This window comes from Thrips palmi, unplaced genomic scaffold (genome assembly GCF_012932325.1).
Source record: "Thrips palmi isolate BJ-2018 unplaced genomic scaffold, TpBJ-2018v1 HiC_scaffold_10, whole genome shotgun sequence".
Taxonomy (NCBI): Eukaryota; Metazoa; Arthropoda; class Insecta; order Thysanoptera; family Thripidae; genus Thrips; species Thrips palmi.
Genome location: NW_023144621.1, coordinates 5765004 through 5776023, shown reverse-complemented (window position 1 = coordinate 5776023; position 11020 = coordinate 5765004). Strand labels below are relative to the sequence as shown.

At 55.5% G+C, this 11020-nt stretch overlaps 1 protein-coding gene across 3 annotated transcripts; it reads left to right on the top strand.

Moving 5' to 3' along the window:
• The first annotated feature begins 237 nt into the window (after positions 1 to 237).
• Positions 238 to 10505, top strand: LOC117650321 (CCAAT/enhancer-binding protein-like). 3 transcript variants are annotated; one of them, XM_034393691.1, is made up of 2 exons: positions 238 to 542; positions 6939 to 10505. In XM_034393691.1, exon 2 carries the CDS (start codon positions 7008 to 7010, stop codon positions 8079 to 8081), a length of 1074 nt encoding a protein of 357 aa, XP_034249582.1. In that variant the 5' UTR covers positions 238 to 542; positions 6939 to 7007; the 3' UTR covers positions 8082 to 10505. The 3 variants fall into 3 exon arrangements, with proteins under 3 accessions (XP_034249582.1, XP_034249565.1, XP_034249573.1); XM_034393674.1 differs by lacking the exon at positions 238 to 542 and adding an exon at positions 964 to 1301; XM_034393682.1 differs by lacking the exon at positions 238 to 542 and adding an exon at positions 3480 to 3811.
• The last annotated feature ends 515 nt before the right edge of the window (positions 10506 to 11020 follow it).

Below are 11020 nucleotides of genomic sequence, written 5' to 3'. Positions count from 1 at the left end.
GACTACCAACACACCAGCGCGAAATCCTCTACGAACTGACAAGCTCCACGTACCAACTAAATGCCACAGTACCTGAACATAAAGACGAAAACAGGATTCTGAAACTAAGGCGACGTCAGGCGACGTCGCTCACTAAAATAAAGCGGATAATTAGTCCCGTTGAGGTACATTTGAAGCGCGCCATCAGGCGAGCCAACCAAGCAGACCCGAGCAGTGCTGCGCTCTAGCGTGTGACGTCACAAGCTTCGCGGAGGCGGCGAACGGCGGAAAAACGAACCCCTTCGCGTGTAGGTGGTGTTGACCGTGTTTGCGCTGAAAAGTGCTCAGTTTTCAAATATTTCAAACTGTATCACCGCGACATTGAAACGACCCGAGCCGTGGTTCGACAGTGCCTGTCGTAAGGACGGGGCACAGGCGACCCACGGCGATAAACGGGATCGGAGCAACTTGTTTAGACGGCGGAGTCAAATCGGCCTCGCTGACCTGACGCCGTCTACACTGGAAGACTGGAAACTGGAGCGGCAGGAGGCGCCGAAGCATCGGTAAGTCATTCAAACTTACTTCCGGCCTTCATCCCCGACCGAACAGGTTAGGACCGGTCTGTTCGCGATACGGGCGAGTGTCGCGTGACTCTATTCCGTCTTGGATTCGCCTGTCGTGGGTGATCACAATATTGACCGACACGGTCGGTGCAAACTGAAAACGCGTGCGTGTTCATGTCGCGCCTCCCCCTCACGGTGTGTTTTCCGTGGTTTTCCGCCACTTTTTTGCGCGCCAAGTTCGAAGGCGCCGTATCGCCGCATCGTGTGTCCGACAATCGTAGGACCGCTCTAGGAATAACAACAATCGATGACGGAGTTCGATACGCGCTGGCAGAGCTGGCCGCGGTCAGGCCGCGGTGGCGCTGGCGGCAAAACAAGCACGATCGACGAAAACACACGCGACACACTCACACATACCCGCGTCACCAGTTCACTCCCCCGCCTGCCTCATCTTGATGAGGACCGACTTCCCTCAGTTCAGTTGCAAAGAATCAGCCGGCCGAACTGGTCGCAAGGCGCGGACCACACACTCACTCACTCACAGGTCGCGTTGGCGGTCGTTTAGCAGACGCGACACTCTCCTCGTCGTACATGCGTGTATTATTTGTGAGGGGAGCGCGGCGAGAAGTGCGGGCGACGACGTGAATGATTATGGTTCGCGCCCCGGACGGGATGGTGCCAAGTTGGTGTGAGTCGCAAGAGAGCTGGGACGACGCGCAGCCCTACATCCTCCTCGGCGGCCGCATCAGGAGTCGCATGGTGAGTCTGTCAGGAGGGCGCACCCTCAAGACCCTCAAGCCCAGCGGGCGTGGTTCGGTGGTGGCGTGGATCAGGTGACGGTGCTTTTGTCCTTCCCCGTGGCCAATGTAGTGACTCAAATTTTTGTGTAGAAACTAAATAATGATTTTTGATGTTTGCTTTTTAAGTAGAGATTGTAGGAGTAGTATAGTCAGTATCTGGGTATCGAATAACATTCCAGTGTAATGTAGTCAACAGCCATAACTCATCACAGCCCACCAACATTTTTTTCTGCGAAAAATTTGAGCGTTTCTGAACCGAGCGACTCTCTTTAATAACCTGTGCAAATGAGAGTGTCGCTTCCTGGCAACGACAAAGGGCCGATTTCTGGCATTGAAAAGTGGCGAAGGACGGGAAGAGAGTGTCCGTCTTTGTTGAACGGGACGCCGGGCAGGGCAGCCCACAGGGCAGCCCTGCCGGTGGGGACTGGGATGAGTCAGATGACATAAGTTTCCCCCCCAGACCGCCTGGCCGGGCAGCGGGCCAGCGAGCGGCCACACATGACTGCCATGAGGAGGGCACCCCGAGCACCGCGTCTTTTTAGAAAAGTGCCCGACGACACACACACGCGGTGGGTGACGAGCGCGGCAGGGCGGGCACCGGGCCGGGACAGCCGCGTGGCCTTGGAGCGCACTGTCAAGGCCGTCGTGGTCGTCGTCGTGGTCGTCGTCGTGCAAGTGCTCCGCGCCGCTCTGCGTGGCGTGCGTAGGCGCCGCGCGGGGGTTGCCCGGGTTCGCGTCGCGACGCCTTTCCGTCCCGGCGGCGGCTGTCTCTCTCGCGCCCTTGCGTGCGGCACCTTGAGCGCGAGGGAGACGGCGACCAGAACACTGTGCGCTAGGAGCCCCCCGCACAGTGGGCCAGAGGACCGGTGGAGGCGGTTAAAACTCAAGACGCGTTTTGAGCTTCAAAGTCAATAACCAGGTTTCGAACCGAACGTGTGACCCCACCAATGGACTCATCGTTCGGAGAGCAATCCATTGGTGCGGTCACACGTTCGGTTCCAGTCCCATTCAGCCCGAAACCCGTCCGGGATTTTGGCCGCCTCCACCGGTCTTCTGGCCCACTGTGCCCCTTCGCTATCATGACAAAGGGGACGCTGGCCTCTGATCCTTTCCTGCCCATCAAGGCGCCGCTATCACAGCAGCCGTCTCTCTCGCTCTCACGGGGCATCGCGCGGGAGTGCGAGAGAGACGGAGCGAGGGGAGCGCTTCAGCGCTGCCGATAGCTAGATAGTGGCGGACTCCGCACGAGCCGCGTCAACCCTCGAGCGCCTCGCGTCCTCCGTCAGCACAGCATCCCGACCGGGGCCCCCAACCACCTGCCCCTGCCGCGCCCCTGCCGCGCCCCTGCCTCCTCTGGGGCCCCGCGGGGCACACCCCAGAGGCCCGCTGTCGCTCCTCTCTCTCGCACTCCCGCGGCGTCGCGGGGCGTCGCGTAGCGGTGCGAGAGAGACGGCGACAGGGAGTCTGCGTCGCGGCGCGCCTATCGGAGCAAGTGTCCCGGTGGCGTGGGTTCGAGCCCTGGCGGGGGGCGGTTCTTTTCTGTTTTCTTTGCGTGCCGGAGATTACTGCGTGTGCGTGTGTGAGACGCATGAATGGCTGGACGTACCTCGGCGGTACGCCTTATCAGTGTACACTACTGGCGGTCAGTCACTCGCCGTGGCGCGGCGCACAGTGGACCAGAAGACCGGTGGAGGCGGCCGAAATCCCAGGCGCGCTTCGAGCTCCAGAGTCGCTAAACAGGACTCGAACCGAGCGTGTGACCCCACCAATGGATTGCTCGTACGGAGAGCAGTCCATTGGTGGGGCCACACGTTCGATTCGAGTCCCGTTTAGCGACACTGGAGCTCAAAACGCGTCTTGTGGCCTCCTGCACCGGTCTTCTGGCCCACTGTGCGGCGACCTGAAGGGACGGCCAAGGGAATGCACTGTGATTTACCTTCCCCGCCGCGCATCGCGCATCCCGCCTCCCGCGACGACCGCCAGAGCGCGCCGACGTCGCCGCGGTGCCGGACAGACGGACGAACGGCCGACGGCCGGGCGAGCTTAGCGCAGCTCTGTCAATCCTCCCCGCCGCGCCCCGCCGCGCCCCGCCGCGCCCCCCTCCCTCCCTCGCCGTTGCGTCAGCTGCGACTCGCGCCGTAACGTGGTGCGGGCATTCCGTACTGGGCCGGCGGCGCGAACGGATCGTCGCGTAGCGTGCAGCGTGGCAGCGTTTGCCGTCAGACGTTCCGCGAGTGACCGAGTGACAGTGAAAGTGCAGTCCGTGCGTGCGACACAGTGACGCGAGTGAGAGAGTGACTGACTGTGTGACGACCGCCGCGGAGGCCTTACCGTCGTCACAGAGTCACGCCGGGCTGACGCCGGGCTGAGGCCACAGGGGTTGCCGCCCCTGCCGTTCTACCCCGTTGGCTTACACCCGGCACGACGGCAGCTTTTGTGGATTTTCCCCTCCACTGGGACACAGAGGAGGTAAGGATGGGACTTCCCCGCCATCTCTTCGATAACCTTTATCTGGGTGAACTTTGACCGGCGCGCCCGCCGTCGCGATGACCCGGCACCGGCCCAAGTCCTGCCGCGAACCCGACCCAAGCACCCGGGTTCTGGGTTCGAATCCCGGTCAGCGCGAGGGTATTTTTCCGCCGGCTGCAGGCGCCGCGTGGGTGCGCAGCTCCCCTAGCAGACGACGCGCGATATCAACAGGTGTTATCAGTTTGACCGAGTGGGAGGGAGAGAGAGACAGTGCGTTGCGTTTTCATTGGCTGTCTGTTCATTTGTCGACCCTCTTTCGATCGGCGTGTTGTGTCTGCGCCCGTCAGTCACGTACGCCCCGAGAGCAGTGTTTTCTTTTCCGTCCGAAACTGCCGTGCTGTCGTCAAAATATCATTGGTCGATTTTTGTCTGCGCCGTAAACTGGTCCCGAAAATCGGCCTCGGCCTGCAAACCGTGACTTGCCTTCATTGATAAGTCTGGCAATTAATGCCTCGATAACAGACTAACTGTCGCAAGTCAGCTTTTGACGTCAGGGGCGTGCAGGGTCGTATCGCGCCCCTTGCTGCCAAAATCCCTGTCCAAACGTCGAGCGAGCGACTGTGTCAATGGACAGCACTGTGAATGGGGGAGGCTCAGGCCGCCAGGGAAGACCGGCGCAGGCGGCCAAAATCCCGGACGCGCTTTGAGCTCCAGAGTCGCTATATAGGACTCGAACAGAACGTGTGACCCCACCAATGGATTCCTCGTTCCGAGAGCAATCCATTGGTGGGGTCACACTTTTGGTTCGAGTCCTTGTTTAGCGACTCTGGAGCTTAAAACGCGTCCAGAGTTTTGGCTGCCTCCAGCGGTCTTCTCGCCCACTGTGATCGAAATCAGAATAGGCAACAGCGGAAGCGATCTCCCAATCCCTCGGTCACTCGAAGATAACACTCTGTTGAAGGGCCCGCACCTGTAGCTTGCCTGTCTGTGCACTGTGCAACTGTGCACCGGTCGGCCCGGGCCGGCCGCGCCGCAACCGCTTGGAATCACTTGAGCATTGCTTGATTAAGTATGACTTAATGTGCATTACGCTTAGCGCGGGGTGGCGCCCCTGGGTATCGCCCGGTTCGAAGAACCCGTGGCAGTGATTGTGCATTGCGATTGGCAACAAAAGGCTCTTTTAAAAATTTATTTCATTTATTTTGCATTGTGCGTGCCGGACAGAAACAAACCAATCTCGGTGGGTGGGGTCTTTACTTTCGCGTCATGCGATTGCACGGCCATTTCTTTTATTTTTGGAAGAGGGTAGAGTGACCCCCCGGGCTCGACTCGGTGGATGGCTATTTGCAAACCGGAGGCGCCGCTTCACGCGACAGTCGGCCTTTTTACTGTTTTACTGCCCGCGCTTGAAAGACGCTTGAAAGACGCTTGAAAGGGGCGTCGTTCGGGATCCGCTAATGTCGCTCTGTCTCTCTCGCACCCCTGCGGGACGCCCCCGCGAGTGCGAGAGAGAGAGACAGGCGGATGATAAAGATGACTGTGAACAGTGCAGCGGACGGGCTGATTCCTAATAGCTCTGTCTCTCTCGCACCCAAACGAGGCGGCCCGTGAGTGCGAGGGAGTCAGAGCGACACTCACAGCCAGTCCGCTGCACTGTTCAGTCATTTTTATTATCATCTTGAGCGTGTGTCGCGTCTCCCTGGCGGCGCATTCGTGGGCACGACCACGTTCGTGTGTGTGTGTGTGTGTGTGTGTGTGTGAGTGTGAGTGAGAGTGTGTGTGTGTGTGTGTGTGTGTGTGAGTGTGAGCGTCGCGGTTGGATTGCGTAAGGCGCGGCGCCGTTCAACATTGGCAGTAATAGTTGAACTTGACTTCCTTGGTTGGCGCGGCGGCGGGGCGACCCACTTCCTTCCGAGAGAAAGTGTGCCTTTGCCGGCGCGGTTGCGGCGGGGCGGGGCGTGAGGTACGCGGCTCCAGCGAATGTGACGCAACGGGTCTCCAGCAGGCTAGCCCCCTCCAGCTCCAGCGCCGCGGTTCGGGCCGGGCCGCCAGACCCCCTGCGTGCGAAAGTAGTGGCGCTATTGGCCCGCCGTTGCCCCTGTTACCTCTGTCGTTACCCCTGTTACCTCTGCCGTTACCCCTGTCACCTCTGCCGTTACCCCTGTTACCTCTGCCGTTACCTCTGTCACCTCTGCCGTTACCCCTGTCACCTCTGCCGTTACCCCTGTCACCTCTGTCGTTACCCCATACCTTTGCCGTTACCCTTGTTACCTCTGCCGTTACCCCTGTTACCTCTGTCGTTCTCTGTTACGTATGCCGTTACCCTTATTACCTCTGCCCTGACCCCTGTCGTTACCCTTGTTACCTCTACCGTTACCTCTGCCCTGACCTCTGCCGTTACCCCTGTTACCTCGGTGGCGGATGAATGGGTGTCGAGGGGCCTGCCGGGCCCGCCGGGCCATGGCGGGGCCCTCACAGTGGAGTGGCTGTCGAGCGTGGAGTGCTTGATTAGGTGACACCTGGTGGCGTGGCGCCCTCACGCGGCGGGTCCCGGAACCAGCCCGCCCTGCAGAGTGGCTGCTTCTCTGTCTCTCTCGCACCCCTGCGGGACGCGCGCCCACGGGTGCGAGATAGACACAGCGAGTTTTGTGGCCGTGGGGGCGTCGGGGGTGTGTCCGCTGCGGCCGTGGGGGTTGTCGGGTTGCGCCATGGCGGTGCGTGGCGGTGACGAGACGGTGATTGGCCGTGATAGGGGCGTACCGGGCGCACCTAGCTGGGCCTGCCTCTGGGCCTGCCGGGCCGGCACTGCCAACTGCTGCGCCGTGCTGCGCTGTGTGCCTGCAGAAGCAGCAAGGGCTGCACTTCGCGCCGCTTTGCGCAGCCCGTCTCAGCCCGTCGCCCGGTTGAATGACCAGCCTTCTGCAGGGATGCCACTCCACAGCCAACACGGCGCGATCCAAATTTTGACAGGTGTTTTTCGTTGGCGTTTTCCGCGCCAAGTCCCTTTTTGTGGCCGTAGTAAACAGTAGTATCGCCGAGATAAGAGGACTCTGTGCCTCGGCGTTCCCATTCACCATTTGGTTGGCAGCACTGGCATTCACGGGGTTTTCTCGTCTCTCTGTTGCAGGACCTGGAAAGCGGTGACGATGGTTTCGCGTCCGAATCGGGCTCCCCTTGCGTAGACGCGTACGCCGAGATGGACTCCCCTCAGATGTACGACGCCAGCACCCCGGAGGCCAAGAAGCCTTACCAAGGCCTGCAGGCCCACCACCACAACAATAACAACAACAACCCCCTGGCCATCAACAACAACAACAAGGCCCTGATGGCGGTCAAGCAGCAGCAGCAGGTGCAGCAGCACCCCCAGCAGCACCAGCAGCAGCAACAGCAGCAGCAGCAACAACAGCAGCAGCAGCAGACGGGGCCGCACCAGTTCCACCACGACCTGACGGACCTCAACTCCCCCGAGATCTCCCTGGACCTGCAGCACCTGATCGATGACTCGCAGTTCAGCGAGGGGCTGTTCAGTGAAATCCTCAATGGGCCGCAGTCGGCGGGCAAGCAGCTGCCCCAGGTGCAGCAGCAGATGCAGCCGCACCTGCTGGGCGCCACCAACTACCCGCGCAGCCTGGGCTACGGCATGCAGCAGCCCGTGCACAATGGCTTCGCCACCAACTCGGGCTCGGACAGCAACTCGTCGAGCGCGTCCGAGAGCCCCAGCATCAAGGAGGAGCCCGTGGACCCCGTGGAGTTCAGGCGGGCGTGCGCGCAGCAGGGCCCGGGCGCCATCGGCGCCGTGCACGTGCCGTACTCCAACTCGTACTCGCCGCCCACCACCGCCAACTTCGCCAGCAACGGCGGCGGCTCCACCTTCACCACGCTCACGCCCACCGTGATGCCGGGCGCCAACGTGCTGCACCACCACGGCCTCGGCCTCAAGGGCCTCAAGGCCTCGCTGCACCACCACCACTCGCGCAAGGGCTCCAAGTCCGTGGACAAGGCCAGCGACGAGTACAAGCGGCGGCGCGAGCGGAACAACATCGCCGTCAGAAAGTCGCGGGAGAAGGCCAAGATCCGGTCCAAGGAGACGGAGGAGAAGGTGCGGCTGCTGGTGAAGGAGAACGAGCGCCTGCAGAAGAGGATCGAGCTCTTGAGCGAGGAGCTCAACGTGCTCAGGTCCCTGTTCACCAACGTCGGCGTGGTGCCCGAGCACCTCCACCGGGAGATCAACAAGCACCTGGACTCGTTCCAGCAGCACCAGGGCGTGTGATCCCCGATGGTGGTGCCCCGCCGTGCCCCCTCCCCCTCCCCCCTCTGTAACCAAAGACAAGCTGGTGGTGCTAGTGTGGTGACTCGAACAAAGATAGCGGACTTTGTGTGACCTGTTGGACCACCAAACTACCAAATACACGTGCGCTTGTGTGTATAAGTACTTTCTCGTAGTGTGCATTAGTCAAGATTTTTATACACAGGTGCGCACAAGTGTGTGACGTCTTGGTTGTGCTTTTTTGTTTTGTCTGGTTCTCGATAGGCTTGGTGGCCGAAGTGGGCGCCCAGTTGTGTGTTGCAAGCCACGTCGGTAAAACCTAGGCAGATAGGGTTATTTTTTTGTTAAAACCAGTGGTTAAAGACGTGGTTTCTACCTCAGCTTTTCAATAATAAAATCAATTTAACGATAGGATCAAAGATCTCATTTTCTCCTCTGCCATTAAATGGTACATATACTCTTTAAAGGATGTCTTGGCTTTGACGATGCAGAGAATTTTCCCCCTCGCTTACCAAGCCTACAGGGAAGTGAATGCTTCGGAGAGATTCTTCAGTATCCAAAGACATACCTCGGAATCCCTGTGGATTCGTTTTGTAACACTATTAGACTGACGACCGTGTACTTTGAACAAATATCCTGTAACGTGAAAATTTGTGTGCTGGCTGTTTGGACTTTGACGTTTTTCGACTTTGATTCGCAACAGTTGGCCGATGAGCACACCCGTTTTCTCGTGTGCACACATGTCTGTACCCCTGAAATGCAGTGCCTTACGAACGGTGATAAAAGTTAAGTAGAGATGTGCGCGCTTTTCTAAAAACCACGCACACACTGCCCGACCTATCGTACTGTTAATAATTTGTGTTGATATTATATAAGCCATTCATAATATGCTAATGAAGGCTGAAATATTTTTATATTTTTTACTTTTGAGAATTCTGTCTTTTTTGAAGATTGTAGTTTTGCATGAAGGTGAACAAAACGAGATTTTGGTCGTCCGTCGTTTTACCAGTTAAATCAATAAAAAGCATTATCAGTCACAAATTATATTTAAGTTCCCAGATCTTGAGGTACCAATCTAGTTTTTTTAAGAGCTGTAGAATTTTGAGGCTTTTGAGGCCATTTTGTGGAGTTATCTGTTACAAAACTTTGCACAACGATAATTTTACAGTAATTGTTCGTTATATTGATTCAGTCAACTATTCTTTCGTTCTAAACTTCTTTGAGAAGTAAACCATTTACCTGATTAGACAGTGACTTATAATTGTTGTAGTTAAGAGAAATATTTTCATATATTATAATTTTATTTTTAGTAGTCTTGTTTTCTTTCCTCATTGTTGGCCCGTGAAACCTCTTTACTTCGAAGTATTTACATGTTAGTTCGGATATTTCATTTTAACTTTCAATCACCCCCATCGTGCCCTCCTTCTGTCTCTCTGTCTCTGTCCATCTTTCTTCTTTTCCGTGTTTTCTATGTTTCACAATCATTTTTCATCATCACAGATCCACGTTTCACGTAAGGCCGTGTCTTTCTGTTACCATATTAGTGTTGATTTATAAATCTTTATTTATGACAGAATAAGTATTTGAAACAGTTTCTCTTAACACTGCTTCTGTTAAATATGAATGTAAAACAAGAAGGGTTATTTATTTCTGCAGAATTTTGTTAAATGTGTTCATCATGATAACTTACAACGAATTGCAACAAGCGTTTTCTGAAGCTCCCTCGAGCAAATAATCTGTTTTCACGTTGGTACCAAGTCATTTGAAGTCCGTGTACTGAACCCTACTGAAAAAGTTATTAAAGCCTAATGCCTTCATGAAAGTGATGTTGATGTACAAACAATACCTGTATGTGTACTTCTTTATCTTTATTTATGTGTATATGTATGGGTATTGTTCGGGACTTTGGTCCTTTCTTCGATTTTATTTTCATGCAACGACCAACTTTTTTCCGACAATTTGTATATTTGCTCAATACGGTTGTGACGGCGCTTTAATAATAGATCAATAGATTTGTAATACGGGAAGGGCGGGGAAGTTAAGTGATTAGGGTATAAAGCTTAAAATAATGACAAAATCTCGAGTTGCGGCGTATTGCGCTGAAACTATTTACCATGCTACCGAACAATACCAAATTTGTGTTACCAACTTAAGTTACTTTATCTCTTTCTTCTTTCTACGAATACCTTCTTCTTCTACTGTCCTTCAATCCGTTATTTTGTAAGGTTTTGAACACAAATGGCTTGATAGCTATGCGTTGGTGGAGATTCTCATGTACGAAATAAATAATTCAGTGATGCATGTCGTCTCGATTTGCATAAAATGATGCATTGTGAAGCCACTGATGATAAATATGGAACGTTGTAAACATTTTTTGTTAAAGTGATTGAAGAAAAATATATTGTACAATGAAATTTTTCTAACAAATATTTTTAACACGAAATAATTTTTCCTGATCCTGCTTAAACACTCAGTGCGACGCACGAAAATCCAGAACAGACAGTGTGAAATCTGACTACAAGTTAACACTTTAAAACATTCGCGTTAAAAAGTGACGTGGCGGCCCGTCGAACGCGCGGCGCCCTGAGGTGCACCCCCATGACCTTGGCCAGGGCGCAGGGAAGTCCGAGCGCGTTGCCAAGCAGGAATGCACGAAGCGCCAAAGCAATCAGACTAGGAAGGGAGGCGCAAGGACGCGATTCAAAAAGCGAGTTTGTGGTCGAAGACCGAGTCAGCCAGCCGGTTTGTTCTGCCCAGTGGCCAAGGGTTTCTCTCCCTACTCATTGCCGAAGCGGCGAAGCCCTAAGACCTCGCATGGCGCCAGACGGACAATCACCCTCGGAAAACAGTCGTCTCGGCTCTTTCCTCTCCGCAGCCCTCCACTGGCAGAAAAAAGACAGAAAAAGTACGGAACAGGCAATTTACCTGGATCGTGCGAACTA

What these genes read in the sequence shown, in the direction of transcription:
- LOC117650321 (XM_034393674.1), top strand. Translation starts at nt 1,188, where the DNA reads ATGATTATGGTTCGCGCCCCGGACGGGATGGTGCCAAGTTGGTGTGAG. An exon ending in GCCGCATCAGGAGTCGCATG is followed by an intron (nt 1,302 to 6,938) that starts GTGAGTCTGTCA and finishes TCTCTGTTGCAG; the next exon opens with GACCTGGAAAGCGGTGACGA.